The following is a 16,121-nucleotide window of genomic DNA, read 5'->3' as shown; positions in this document are numbered from 1 at the left end:
TGCAGAGACGTCCCCAACTGATGCACAGATGAGTTGTCCACCCTTGGTCCCGACTAGCGAATCATCTGTGGTCCCCTGATAACCTCTCCACGCAGGAGAGTGGGGTAGAGCAGAAAAGAGAGACAGCATATCAACTGGTCTAAAAAGGGGTTCTCCCTTTTTAGACCAGTTGATCTGCCGTTTCTTTTCTTTTTTCTCCTATGTCCCACTCTCCCTTGTGGAGGGGGTCCGGTCCGATCCGGTGGCCATGTACTGCTTGCCTGTGTATCGGCTGGGGACATCTCTGCGCTGCTGATCCGCCTCCGCTTGGGATGTTTTCCTGCTGGCTCCGCTGTGAACGGGACTCTCGCTGCTGTGTCGGATCCGCTTTGGACTGGCATCTCGCGACTGTGGATCCATTATGGATTGAACTTTCACAGTATCATGTTAGAGCCGCTCGACATCCATTGCTTTCCTCCTCTCCAAGGTTCTCATAGTCATCATTATCACCGACGTCCCACTGGGTCATCATTGTCACCGACGTCTCACTGGGTGTGAGTTTTCCTTGCCCTTATGTGGGCCTACCGAGGATGTGGTAGTGGTTTGTGTTGTGGTTTGTGCAGCCCTTTGAGACACTAGTGATTTAGGGCTATATAAGTAAACATTGATTGATTGATTGATATAAAGGGTAGAGTATACAAATGAGTTTTAATATGGGACTTAAATGTTTCTACTGTGGTAGCATCTCTAACTGTTATCGGAAGGGCATTCCAGAGTACTGGAGCCCGAATAGAAAAAGCTCTATAGCCCACAGACATTGTTTGGGCTCAGGAAATCACTAATAAGCCGGAGTTCTTAGAACGCAGATTTCTTGATAAGACATATGGTACAACCAGCGAGATAGGATGGAGCAAGACTGTTTAGTATTTTATACATAAGTAGTAAAACCTTAAAGTTGCATCTTAAGTGCACAAGAACCCAGTGCAGGTGAGCCAGTATTGGCAAACTTTCTTGTTGTTGTCAAAAGTCTAGCAGCCGCATTTTGTACCAACTGTAATCTTTTAATATCACAATTAATAATTGTCATAGCGTTCTGGGCAGCATTAAGCCTTTCTTGAAGAAAAATGCCCTATGCTTGCTTTGTTTTAAGCTGTTGGAATGGTTCAAATCGCGAAAAGGATTAATGTTTCTTCAGAGTTCCTCGAAAGGTAATCAAGAAGGGTGAAAGTTGTCAAGATTTTACTCAAGACGACCAGAAAACTGGCACGCACGACAGTCCGAGGGAGCAAATGAGTCAAAGAACGCACAAGTTTCCAGTGATCAGTTTATTGAAAGTTTGCTTAATATACTTTTAACGTTTATTATTTCCCATGTAGGTATTATTTTTTATTTTATCTTGTTTCAGAGTAGTTTAAAACACATTTTTGCTACAGAAGTTTCGTAAAAAGCCAATTTGGCGAGTCTAGATGAAATAAATCATCCATCCATCCATTTACTACTGCTTATTCCCTTTGGGGTCGCGGGGGGCACTGGTGCGTATCTCAGCTATAATCGGGTGGAAGGCGAGGTACACCCTGGACAAGTCGCCATCTCATCGCAGGGCTAACAGAGATAGACAGACAACATTCACACTCACATTCACACACTAGGGCCAATTTAGTGTTGCCAATCAACCTATCCCCAGGTGCATGTCTTTGGAGGTGGGAGGAAGCCGGAGTACCCGGAGGGAACCCACACATTCACGGGGAGGACATGCAAACTCCACACAGAAAGATCCCGAGCCCGGGATTGAACCCTGATTACTCAGGACCTTTGTATTGTGAGGCAGACGGACTAACCCTTCTGCCACCGTGAAGTCCCAAATAAATCAAATGTGAGCAAAACCTACCGTATTTTCTGGACCATAGGGCGAACCGGATTATAAGGTGCACTGCCGATAAATTGTCTACTTTCGATCTTTTTTCATATATAAGACACACCGGAATATAAGGCGCATTAAAGGAGTCATTCTATTACTATTTTATTCTAAATTTAAAAATTTCCTTGTGGTCTACATAACATGTAATGGTGGTTCTTTGGTGAAAATGTTGCATAGATTATATTTTACAGATCATCTTCAAGCAGCTTTCTGACAGTCGCTTCAGGATGCGCCGTTTTGTAGCGGACTTATTTACGTGGCTCACCTTCGACAGCCTCTTCTCCCCATCATCTTTGTTGTAGCGGTGTAGCATGCAAGGACGGGAGTGGAAGAAGTGTCAAAAGATGGAGCTAACTGTTTTAATGACTTTTAGACTTTACTTAAATCAATAACAAAGAAGCATCTCCTCATCCAGAAAGGAAAAAACTATGGAAATGTATCCTTTGAAAAAACGTCCGACCAGAACTCTACTAACTAAAGTTCCTTTGGTGAATAATGTAAACTCACTACACCGGTATGTTTTAGCCCTTTCATGGAAAGTTTACCGACAGATATAAGTAAGAACCTTAAACTACTTTATATTAATTTATAATGAATGGCAACAGCGGAAGATGAATGTACCATAACAAGAAGATCGAGAAAAAGTAGAAGCTTATCGACAACGTCGTCAGTACGGGCTACAAAGGCGGAAGCGCGCAATTTTTCAGAATTTATGCAGTTTCCAAATACAGATCAGCAGCTAAGAAATGTTGCTTTTGCATAATACTGCAAAACAAAACACCAGATAATATGTCTTACCTTATACACACAACTTGTATGTTAAAGCACAGTACAATCCATCAAGCGTTGCAGCATCATAGCTTACCAAAGTCGTACTAAAACATTTTGATGGATTTTTGAGCGCCGATGATAATGTTCTATATTTTCATTGGAACACTTAAAATGTTGGTGTTGTTTACTTGAGTCATATTGCCATCATAGTGCAGCCTACACTTATCTCTTATGTTTGACTGCCATCTACTGGTCACATTTATCATTTCACCATGTACCGTTTAAAATAGCTTCGAGGTGGGCAAGCTCAACCAAACATATTCCTTACATTAGGCGCACTGTGTTATAAGGCACAGTGTCAAGTTTTGAGGGGGGGGGGAATTATTTTAAGGTTGAAAAATACTGTAAATGAATTAAGTTTTTACCAAAGGCAGCAATCATAAATGAAGCTTTTTGCACATACACAATGTTGACATCTACAGTTATATTTTGATGAAGATGGGGAAAAACACGCCTATGGCGTCTGCAACAACAATAAGGTAGCAAACAATGCTGTCGACACAAAGTTAACTCATAAAATGCGACCGTCCTGGAGTTGGTTTGGTGGTTCGCTACTTCGTTTACTTCCGTTCAAAAGTTAAGTGACTGATTCTTGCACAGGTATGCTCCCCTTGTCCGTTTAGAGTATAAATAGTTTGGTTTTTGCACCAGCACTCAGACTAGATCTGACCAATATAAGTCCTAAGAGCTTGAACTGAGAGGCGAAACGTCTTCTGAGACAAACTGCACAGTCCTGTTGCTATTGATTGAATGCCCTGAGAATACAATGACCTGGATGAATGATAATATCTATTGGCATCTTTAATTTAATTATTTGTATTTTTAATTATACCTTCGTTTTCTTCCTTTTCAGTTCTTATAATCCAGTCCAACTAGGGTTGGAACGGTTCCCAAAATCCACCATTAGGATGTTGTCACTGTTTTCAATTCGGTTCAGTGTGCATTGTTGTTGTTTTAACACCCTAGAATAATCCACCATTACTGTCAGGTTAAACACTGATGACATCTATTAAACAGGACGAGAAGCAAATAATTCAATTTGGCTCAGTGAGGAGAAACGTATACATCTGCATTCTTGTACAGTGTCATCATGCTCTGCCAAAATATTGCACGCCTCCTCCTTTCATTTGGACCTTCCCTGACCACATGGCAACAGCTGCTTCCAAAGAGACTTGGTCGTAAACAGCCATCCCCTTTGATTACAGGACAGTTCAAAAGAAAAGGTTGGTTCAAAAAATAGGTCGTAAAAGAGTTCAAAAAAGAAGTTCGTAAAAGAGTTTAAAAAAGATGTGCCTGGAGGGGAGTCAGGCCCTGCTTCCCCTCCGCTTTGTAGTTCTTGGGTCACGACAATATCTTTCTGTTCATTACAATACATGAAAGAAACAAAAAACCTTCATTTTGCTTCGCCTCCTAAGACAGCTTTTGGTCTTCTCGCTGGGAACTCATTTCAACACAAAATTTTGTAATACAGAAACTTAGATAAAATTATTCTAACAATTATCATTTATGGCTTCACGGTGGCAGAGGGGTAGTGCGTCTGCCTCACAATACGAAGGTCCTGCAGTCCTGGGTTCAAATCCAGGCTCGGGATCTTTCTGTGTGGAGTTTGCATGTTCTCCCCGTGAATGCGTGGGTTCCCTCCGGGTACTCCGGCTTCCTCCCACTTCCAAAGACATGCACCTAGGGATAGGTTGATTGGCAACACTAAATTAGCCCTTGTGTGTGAATGTGAGTGTGAATGTTGTCTGTCTATCTGTGTTGGCCCTGCGATGAGGTGGCGACTTGTCCAGGGTGTACCCCGCCTTCCGCCCGATTGTAGCTCAGATAGGCGCCAGCGCCCCCCGCGACCCCGAAAGGGAATAAGCGGTAGAAAATGGATGGATTGAAATTATCATTTATAAATTGTAGTTCTTACCAAACAAAACTTTAAAATAAAACTTAAAAATAGTTTCTAAAGCTCTGACCCTTTAATTAGTGTAAAGAAAAGATTTATGACAAGCTTTATGAGCACCAATGTTTTCTTTGTTTAAACTAAAAACTAAATGTTTGTTAATTAAATGCAAAAATCCTTACATTTATTGGTGCAATACATTCATTGGACAATTGTTACCAGTATTTTAAAGGCCTACTGAAATGAGATTTTCTTATTTAAACGGGGATAGCAGGTCCATTCTATGAGTCACACTTGATCATTTCATGATATTGCCTTATTTTTGCTGAAAGGATTTAGTAGAGAACATCCACGATAAAGTTCGCAACTTTAGGTGCTAAGAGAAATGCCCTGCCTCTACCGGAAGTCGCAGACGATGACTTCACCCGTGTGATGGCTCCTCACATATTCACATTGTTTTTAATGGGAGCCTCCAACAAAAAGTGCTATCCGGACCGAGAAAACGACAATTTCCCCATTAATTTGAGCGAGGATGAAAGGTTTGTGTTTGAGGATATTGATAGCGATGAACTAGAAAAAAAATAATAATAAAAAAGTTTTTTTTTTTAAAACGCGATTGCATTGGGACGGATTCTGATGTTTTTTAGACACATTTACTAGGTTCATTCTAGGAAATCTCTTATATTTCTATTGTGTTGCTAGTGTTTTAGTGAGTTACAGTAAATAGTACCTGATAGTCGGAAGGGTATCTCCACGGGTGTCTTGACGCGCCGTGTCTCAGGGGAGTCGACGACAGCTTCATGGACTGCACAAGCTCAGATTTTCTCCGGTAAGAACTGAATTTTTAACCACAATTTTTTCACCGAAACCTGCTGGTTGACATGTGGTCGGGATCCATGTTGGCTTGACCGCGCTCTCATCCATAGGAAAGTTTCACCTTCAGGAATTTTAAACAAGGAATCACCGTGTGTTTGTGTGGCTAAAGGCTAAAGCTTCCCAACTCCATCTTTCTACTGCGACTTCTCCAATATTAATTGAACAAATTGCAAAAGATTCAGCACCACAGATACTGTATAATTATGCCGTTAAAGCAGACGACTTTTAGCTGTGTGCGTGCAGCGCTCATACTTCCTAAAAACCTGTGACGTCTTGCGTACACGTCATCATTACACGACGTTTCGAAGATGAAACTCCCGGGAAATTTAAAATTGTAATTTAGTAAACTAAAAAGGCCGTATTGGCATCTGTTGCAATGTTAATATTTCATCATTGATATATAAACTATCAGACTGCGTGGTGGGTAGTTGTGGGTTTCAGTAGGCCTTTAAGTACAAGCATAACAATTTTTTCACATAAATGTACTCATGACTGCTCATGTAAGGTACTTTTTTGAAACCTTTATTTTGTTAGCACAGACGGTGGCTGACTTTTTGAGTGGAGACAACACAAGGTTGTGTCGGGGAAAAAAGAGAGTACCTCTTAAGTCATGATGTCTGGCTATTGTGTTGGACAAGTACCAAGTTCAGTGTGTATGTAAAAAGCGGATGAAGTGCACAGTAGCACTTCTTGAAGGCAAACTCTGTTGGAAACATGCACAGACAAACACATCTTGTTAGCATAAATCTAACAAACACCAAAAAAGGCAGGTTGCAAGAGTTACAAAAACGTATCCTCCTTATTGTAAGAGAAAATGAAATGATGGTCTCATCCAGTTGCAGGATGACATGTTGAAGCTGACTTCAGTCTAATTCAGGTTCCTTATGGTTTGCGGCATCAACAAAAAAATCAAGACAGTTGTATTTTGTATGTCACCACAGCAAATCTTATGTCAAGGCACTTTATACACATGCAGCGGGTCTAAAATCAAGCTCCTCATAAGCAAACACTAAGGGAAAACTACCTTGAGGGAAGAAGCCTCGAACAGAACCAGGCTCTGTGGAGCGACCGTCTGAAGTCTAAAGTAGACTTTGGTTCAGTGGTGTAGTTGAAAATGTTAGGTTAGGCTATGGAATAGCACAGTATAGTATATCAACCAGTTCATCTTTGGCATCAGTGACAAACACACCTGGAGAGTGAATACCAGACCCGCAAAAAGGCCCGGATTTTAACCCCTGAACACGCCCGCACGCCTCGCCTGTCTCTCTTCGGCAATGTTGCTACGCATTGGACTTTTTCTCGCATCTTTCTGCATGCAAAGACTTGCATTTTGGAGACACATCATTGGAAAAACGGCCACACTTTTTGGGCAGCAATCAAGCGGCTTTCTATCTCCAGCAATTCGATGCTCCGCTGGAAGTTCTGCCTCGTCTTCCACAAATTGTAAGGTTCCGTAAATGCCAGCGGCCCGCCCGGACGCGCCGCCGTGAGGCCGAGGCCTGTCCGTCAATCACCGACGCCAACAGAAAGCTAACAAGCCAAATAATAGTCTGTGAACATTGCTCCAAAGTACAGATTTTACGTTGATTTATATACAAAAGTAAACAATTACTTGTGCAAAGGCAGTGCTAAATGATAAAACAAAGTGGCAGCTAAAGAAGGACTTTCCTGTTTATCCCCTCTTTATCACAAAGGAAAAACCCTCCAGGTGAACATCAAATTTTACTACTTCTGGTGCTGACATAACCTGACTCATGTCCCATATGTAACCATATGATGGAAAACTACAGTACAGCACTAAAACTATAGTAGCCGTACCATTTTCTACAGTAGGGGTGCTCTAAGTGCCGCACAGGGGCCATCTGTTGCCCGTGTCTCCTTTGTCAATGGCCCAAGGTACATTAGAAAAAAATAACACCTGCAAAAACTGTGAAAACAGCGGGAAGCCCAATGAGAAAAAAACTAAATGTTGACGTCAGCCAATAAAAACACCACAAAGCTTTGTCTTTGAGAAACAAATAAATTACCTAAAAAAAAAACTTACCTTAACATATATATATATATTCATATATATTCATATATATATATATATATATATATATATATATATATATATATATATATATATATATATGTGTGTGTGGGGGGGGGTCTGAGCCGAGGATGTCGTTGTGGCCTGTGCAACCCTTTGAGATACTTGTGATTTAGGGCTGTATAAGTAAACATTAACTGATTGATGACTGATATATATATATATATATATATATATATATATATATATATATATATATATATATACGTACAGTGGGGCAAAAAAGTATTTAGTCAGCCATCGATTGTGCAAGTTGTCCCACTTAAAATAATGACCGAGGTCTGTAATTTTCATCATAGGTACACTTCAACTGTGAGAGACAGAATGTGAAAAAAAATCCCGGAATTCCCATTGTAGGAATTTTAAAGAATTTATTTGTAAATTATGGTGGAAAAAATGTATTTGGTCAAACATTCAAAGCTCTCACTGATGGAAGGAGGTTTTGGCTCAAAATCTCATGATACATGGCCCCATTCATTCTTTCCTTAACACGGATCAATCGTCCTGTCCCCTTAGCAGAAAAACATTCCCAAAGCATGATGTTTCCACCCCTCTGCTTCACAGTAGGTATGGTGTTCTTGGGATGCAACTCAGTATTCTTCTTCCTCCAAACACGACGAGTTGAGTTTATACCAAAAAGTTCTATTTTGGTTTCATCTGACCACATGACATTATCCCAATCCTCTGCTGTATCATCCATGTATCCATTTTGATATAAACTCAACTCGTCGTGTTTGGAGGAAGAAGAATACTGAGTTGCATCCCAAGAACACAATACCTAAAAACGAATTCCCCAGCATTGGACAGCAAAGCATGCCCTTCTAAAGTTCCTTAGGAACTTTCAAAAGTCCCACCTCGCTACTAAGAACTAAAAAAGTTCCTATGGATCTTTATCTACCAGGTAGTTTTTGGTGAAAATGCCGGGGGGTATTTCATCTACAAGCCGTATATAAGTCTTATAAAGAAGGCAATTGATGACATGAGCGTCTTTAGTAGCTATGATAGCCTCCTATCAAAATGACTGGCTGCAACAAATCTTCGTTGACAGAAATGTTGAAATGTAATATTTAATCTACACATTTTTACATTAGAAACCACTAGTAAAATCAGAGGCTACTCAGAAGGTGAGATAACTCCTGAAAATGACTGGCTTTTAATGCCCAAAGGTATAAATATGTGTGTCCAAGTCAAAGGAAACAGCAGGCTGTCTTCTTTTAACAGATTTGTTACAATCTTTGCAAGCTGGGGAACATTTGCTGTGGTCTGGAACAACATGGCACATAAACAACGGAAATGCAGTCAATATTACATACAGTTAATGTGTCATGAGACATGCACAACTAAATTGTTTACAAAGAGGATAGAAGCAAAGGATAATAATTGAGCTTAAATATACCTACAAACGAGGCATAATGATGCAATATATACATACAACTAGCCTAAATAGCATGTTAGCATGTATTAACTTGGGGCGGTATAGCTCGGTTGGTAGAGTGGGCGTGCCAGCAACTTGAGGGTTGCAGGTACAATCCCTGTTTCCGCCATCGAGTCACTGCTGTTGTGTCCTTGGGCAAGACACTTTACCCACCTGCTCCCAGTGTAACCCACACTGGTTTAAATGTAACTTAGATATTGGATTTCAGTCTGTAAAGCGCTTTGTCACTAGAGAAAAAGCGCTATATAAATATAATTCACTTCACTTCAGTCATGCAATGACCAAACATGCCTGATTAGCACTCCAACAAGTCAATAACATCAACAAAGCCCACTTTTGTGCATTCATGCGCAGCATAAAACATTTGGTGGACAAAATGAGACAAAGAAGGGGTGGAAGATTTTACATGCAAACAACTTGTTGCGTCACAGTTAAAGAACCGCCAAAATTAGTAGGACAAAACGATGTTCACCAAATAGTCTCATCAGTGAAGCATACACACAAACATATTAGACAGTTGGCTTTCTAACAATTTGGAAGGTTTGTGTCATGTTTGTCCTCAAACAAAAAACATACAAAAAATATATGTATTTTTCCCCCATTTTTTAATATTTTCAATCCTTTTTAAAAATGCTCCAGGGAGCCACTAGGACGACACTACAAAGGGGGTTGCTGACCCCCGCCCTTAGGAAATCACTCTCGTTCATTGACCTTTCCACAATTGAATCACTGCTATGTATTAAATATACATTCTTGTCCTAGATTTAGTGGGGCAGTGCCCTCCCAACCCATAAAGCAGAGTGGCTCATTAACAAACACATTATTGACCTTTGTGAGACCTTGCAAAAAGTGTTGTTAGCCGGCTGAGGGGCAGCACTTCAGTTGCCTGTCATTCAATCAGAGCCTCACCCTCCACCCGCCAGCAGCAACCTCCTTCACCCCTTTCAGCCTGCCCTCCACAGCCAGCACACAGTGGGAGGCATGCACACTGTACTCATCACACTGTGAGTGCCACCTCGGGTTTTTTTTTTTTTTAACACAGCCGAGCCGGTCTGAAACTGCTCTCAAGTGATGAGCTCGCTGATTGGAAGTGAATTTGCAGGCACCAGCGTGTAAACATCAATTGCAGCAGCGTGTAAAGAGACAAGGCAAAACAACAAGCTCTGTCTAATGTGTTTGTCTGACAGCAATGATCAATATTTCCTATGGGTGTAAATGTACTTTCTTAAAAGACAGTTGAGAAATATCTGATGGCCTCCTGAGAGCTTTTTAAAATGGACGAATGTGTTCATAGACATCCCTCTTAACATGTTTTTAATACAGTTCCCTATATGACATTTTGAAAATCTTAAAGCAATGGTGCACAATAGAAAGTGGTGGGATAGTTCAATGAGTGATGGCCCTTGCACGCACTAAAATCGGGTACAAGGGTTCAAATCCCAGTCAAAAGAAGCGGTTAACTTCTGCCATTGTTACTGTTTTCAATAAAATTGTTACAGGACAATGGGGAAGAAGACAGCACAGAACACAGGGACGTGGTTTAGCTCTATTTATTTTATATACAATGTATTATGAAGTGTGAAAAACTAATCCAAATGTGTGTGGTGTGCGACTATGTGTAGTGATTAGCTGTTGATTGTTACCGGTAGTGTTGAGCGAGGTGCAGAAGTCCAAGGGGGCAGGATAAGCTCGGAGGTCTATGAGCAGGTGTGAGGTCAAGGGCAGGAGTGAGGCATCAAAGCCCGTGTCCAGGCAGGAGGTCGAGATCCAAGAGGTAGCCAGGGAACCAGAGGGAATAGGGGTTGACGAAACACACATCTCGTGACAGGAGAACGGAAGAATGCTGCTGGATCACAACAAGGGACTCAAACAAATGAACACGGAGGGGGAGAAACACAGAGAGAGAGTGTGCATAGAGCTAAAGTTTGTCGGTTTAATGTACTGGAACAGGTCGCTACGTTCTGGCCCGGAACGCAGGTTTGCACAGGCTTAGGAAGCCTAGGGACCTCATCAGCGACAGGTGTGCAGATTACTGATTGATTGCAGCCGCTGGCTGCTGCAGGAGCGCACTTGGAGGTGCTCTCAGCGCAGCGCAAAGAGGAACACGAATTGGAATGCGCACAGGCCGTGACAAAAATAGTATTTGTCATTCTATTGTTATAATTTAATATTCATTCATTAATTAAAGCTAGATTAGGGCTGTTGATGTGTATTTCTGGTCATGTCATCCTCGTCCGGACAGAAGGGTGACACGTGATCAAAAGAGACATCTGGCAATCTGATGGACGAGTCTGGGTTGTGAGGTTGCCAGGAGAATGGTACATTTCGGACTGCATTGTGCTGAGTGTGAAATTTGGTGGAGGAGGAATTATGGTGCGGGGATGTTTTTCAGGAGTTCATGATATTGAAAAGTCGTTTTGCTCTAGCTATAAAAATCGATTTCTTATTATTCATTCCTACTTTGCAGAAATGTGCTTATCAAGGTTATGTCTGAAAGTAATTAACGGCAAAAAAATTAGGAATAACAGTACTGTATATTTGAAATTATATTTGTATTATACTTCACCCACTAATTCTCACTCCGTCTTGTCACTTGTTTCTCCGTCAGTTTGGGCTTTGGCGTAGTTTCACATGCATCTTGCATGCATGTTAAGTTAAAGTTCAAGTCAAAGTACCAATGATTGTCACACACACACTAGGTGTGGTGAAATTTGCCCTCTGCATTTGACCCATCCCCTTGTTTCACCCCCTGGGAGGTGAGGGGAGCAGTGGGCAGCAGCAATTGTTTTTGGTGATTTAACCCCCAATTAAACCTTTGATTCTGAGTGCCAAGCAGGGAGGTAATGGGTCCCATTTGTATAGTCTTTGTTATGACTCGGCCGGTGTTTGAACTTACAACCTACCGATCTCAGGGCGGACACTCTAACCACCAGGCCACTGAGTAGGTGGCCGGGAGGTTAGAGCAGTGGTTCTTAACCTGGGTTCGATCTAACCCTAGGGGTTCGGTGAGTCAGCCTCAGGGGTGGTCAAGACACACCCAACTCATCGTGTATATAAAAATTTCTCCCTATCGCCGTATTATGGATACCCCCAAACAATGTTCCCTCTAGTTTTCCATATGATTTGCAGGTGTGTAATTTGTTCTGGTTCATGCACACTTAATTTTGTGCAAGATTGTTTTGAATTTGAAAAAAGAAATTGGTATTTTTTAAGAAGGGTTTGGTGAATGCGCATATGAAACTGGCGGGGTTCCTTACTTCCAACAAGGTTAAGAACCACTGGGTTAGAGGAAATACACTCCTGCTAGCGGCTGCAATCAGTCAGCAATCTGCACACCTGACGCTAATGAGCTCCCTGGGTTTCTTAAGCCTGTGCAAACCTGCGTATTATGTGTTTGCGCAGTCTTTGTTTTGCCTTTTTGTGGGGAAAGAAAAGCAAGCCCAGATAAGCAACCTCACGTTCAAAAACTAGCTCAAGAAAATGCAACACACAATCGTTGCTGGCGACTTAAAAAAAAGTGGATTTGGCAACACTTTTAGGAGCTCAGGTGATGGAAATAACTTGTGGAGAGAGCGACCAACCAGGGATTCCATGCTAAACTTGCCATACAATTGTTGTCCATTTATGCGCTGTGTTCAATTTTGTGACTCAATAGCAGTTTAAAGGCCTCTGCTTTTCTGCTGCTACAGTATGTTGTGCATGTGTTTGCGCAGTCTTTGTTTTGCCTTATCAGAGTCAGAATCAGAATCAAAAATACTTTATTAATCCCTGAGGGGAAATTTAAATTTTCAGCACAATCCCATTCAAGATGAGACAAACTTTACAGGGAGACAGAACAGGATCGCTGACAGGTCTTGTCAACTTCCGTCGCCCCTTACAAAAAAGGTGAGATACAGGGGGGGGGGGGTGAGAAAAAAAAATACATCAGTCTAAGCCTGGGCCCCTGGAGATGGGGTCCAGACTGAGGCCAAGGGAAAAAAACAACTTGTAGCCATATCACACTTCCCTCTTACATGTGTGTAAGAGGGAAACATCTAAGAACACAAGGGACAATAAAGACATTAGAAGAGCAGAGCTGATGGGGAGAAGGGAGCCTAACCATAGACAGGAGCAGACCCACAAAGCAACTACAGATCCGACTCCAGTCTCGGCCGCCCACCATCTGCATGGATGAGCGAGGATGCTTCTAAGGAGACTGAGGTGCTCATACCTGCTCATTCAGCCAAGACACTGTGAAGCTTGTCTCTCCTGGCGCTCAATGCTCGCTCCACAGCCCTGTCTCTTTGTCCGCATCTCCTCTCTTCCAGTCTCTCCAAACGGACTTTGGTGTGGAAGAGACCCGGCAGCAGGTCTCTATGGCTAAAAGGCACCCGGGAGGCGGATCCAGAAGTCCACAAAAAAGCACGGCAGAAGTCACGAAAGTGCCACCCCTTGTCCAACCAAAGGATGACACAAGAGCACAGAGCTCCTGCCAACAACAAGCCCAAATAAGGAACCGCACATTAAAAAACAAACCCCAAAAAAAGGCAACCCACAAACTTTGCTGGCGACTTAAAAAAAAAAAAGCTGATTTGGCGACACATTTAGGATCTCAGGTGATTGAAAAAACTTTGGTCTTGTGGTGAGAGCGACCAACCAGGAATTCCAAGCTAAACTTGCCATGCAATTTTTGTCCATTTCTGCGCTGTGTTCAATTCTGTCATTAAACAGCAGCTTAAACGCCTCTGCTTATCCGCCGATGGATGCATGTTAATCGTGCGATAAATAAAATTGTGTTCTTAGAAGAAACTTACATTAACTTGTTATCGCTTTAACTTTGACAGCCCTATTATATGGCATTTATGTACTGTGTATAAAATTAAGCACTTCTGCCTTAAAAGTTCTAATCTTCCAATAGGATCTTGCTCCCATTTACAGGTAATAAAATCATTAAACAGTTGTTCTCATCTCTCCTACTATGCACTTTCTGCAGCACAAGATATGGGAATTATTACATTAAAGAGTTGCCTCTGCTGCCTTTCTCTCAACGTTTATGCCTGAATTCTTCCAGCTCTGATTTTACAGCTTCACCTTGATCCCTTTGGACGTGGCATCTTCCATTATTTCAGAATATCAGTATTGTTCTAACTTTTTTGGAAATCTCAATCTTTTGCCAACATGTTTTTTTTTTTGTTTTTTTTGCTGCAGCGTGCTCGCCAGGCTTCTACGGGCACCGCTGTAGCCAATCATGCCCGGGGTGTGTGCACAGCATGGGTCCGTGTCATCATGTAACGGGCCACTGCGAGTGTCTCTCTGGTTTCTCGGGCCCCTTGTGCAACCAAGGCAAGTGTAACTGACCTTTTTTTCCCCTTACTGTCAGATTGATTCACTGTGATGCTTTTTTTATTAACGCTGGAAAATGTCCTGGCATTTTGTCTGGATGTAGAATACAAACTATGCCCTGCATGGTTAACATGGTTCATGGAGAAAAACACAAGGACAAGACTTCCATTGTATAAAGTTAAGTCTAAAAGTATTTGGAAAGTGTTTGTCTTTAGAATGGAAAGTCTGATCATACACAAAGTTATGAACTTCGCAAACTATGTATTGGTGCATCTCAGACTACTTGAATTAATGTTTGATAAGGTCCATGACTCATTTGAGGGGGGAGTTTTTAGCACAGAAATGACAAATACATTAAATGTAGTTATGCTAAAAAATGTAAATAAATAACATGACAAGAAAAAAACGACATTTAAAATAAATGTTAAACAATAAGTAAACTTACTTTTGGCCTTTCTATAGCCAGCAAACGATTTCAATGATGCAACTTCCTGTAGACCATGTGAATTGTGAGGGTTACCGGACTGAGTAAAAACCCAGGGACACGTCTAAGGCAGTGGTATTCAAATGGGGGTAAGCGTACCCCTGGGGGTACTTGAAGGTATGCCAAGGGGTACGTGAGATTTAAAAAAAAAAAAAAAAATAGCAACAATTCAAAAATAATTTATAAATCTTTTTATTGAATAATATTTCATCAAAATATGAATGTAAATTCATAAACTGTGAAAAGAAATGCAACAATGCAATATTCAGTGTTGACAGCTAGATTTTTTTGTGGACATGTTCCATAAATATTAATGTTAAGGATTTCTTTTTTTGTGAAGAACTGTTTAGAATTAAGTTCATGAATCCAGATGGATCTCTATTACAATCCCCAAAGAGGGCACTTTAAGTTGATGATTACTTCAATGTGTAGAAATCTTTATTTATAATTGAATCATTTGTTTATTTTTCAACAAGTTTTAGTTATTTTTATATCTTTTTTTCCAAATAGTACAAAAAAGACCACTACAAATGAGCAATATTTTGCTCTCTTATACAATCTAATAAATCAGAAACTGATGACATAGTGCTGTATTTTACTTCTTTATCTCTTTTTTTCAACCAAAAATGCTTTGCTCTGATTAGGGGGTACTTGAATTAAAAAAAAATGTTCACAGGGGGTACATCACTGAAAAAAGGTTGAGAACCATTGCTCTAAGGTGTGAATTGTTACATTTTTGCGTTTGTTTTTCAAGGAAAATAGACTTAAATTATAGTTTGGATGAGGAATAATAGAGACATGTAATTGTAACATTTCTGTTTGCATTTAATTGTAAAATCTAATTTTAAGAAGCAGATACAGGCAAAAAGTTTGAAGTTTAAATTAGTCTTGTAAATTTATTAAATAGGCTATCAGAGCAGTCTGCAGGACACATTACTTGATTTAAAAAAAAACATATTTCAATGGTAATTATTATGTGCCTTAATATATTTGATTTCCCGTGGACGCAAATGACACCGATTTAGTGAAATCGCCCAAATACTGCAAAACAAAATAAATTGCAATGAAATGCGATCCATCCATCCATTTCTACCACTTATTCCCTTTGGGGTCGCGGAGGGCACTGGAGCCTATCTCAGCTACAATCGGACGGAAGGCGGTGTACACCTTGGACAAGTCGCCATCTCATCACAGGGCCAACACAGATAGACAGACAACATTCACACTCACATTCACACACTAAGGCCAATTTAGTGTTGCCAATCAACCTATCCCCAGGTGCATGTCTTTGGA

General features: G+C 41.0%; 1 protein-coding gene across 3 annotated transcripts in view; it reads left to right on the top strand.

Moving 5' to 3' along the window:
- megf11 (multiple EGF-like-domains 11) overlaps window positions 1-16,121 on the top strand; it is a 510,687-nt gene that overhangs the window by 448,648 nt on the left and 45,918 nt on the right. For all 3 annotated transcript variants that reach the window (XM_061917129.1, XM_061917127.1, XM_061917128.1), the window contains one exon: window positions 14,210-14,344. In XM_061917129.1, coding sequence (XP_061773113.1) covers window positions 14,210-14,344 — 135 coding nt within the window. The remainder of the gene's footprint in view (window positions 1-14,209; window positions 14,345-16,121) is intronic.

The sequence above is a fragment of the Nerophis ophidion genome, linkage group LG12, assembly GCF_033978795.1.
Source record: "Nerophis ophidion isolate RoL-2023_Sa linkage group LG12, RoL_Noph_v1.0, whole genome shotgun sequence".
Classification (NCBI taxonomy): Eukaryota; Metazoa; Chordata; class Actinopteri; order Syngnathiformes; family Syngnathidae; genus Nerophis; species Nerophis ophidion.
This window is presented reverse-complemented; position numbering and strand designations above follow the sequence as displayed.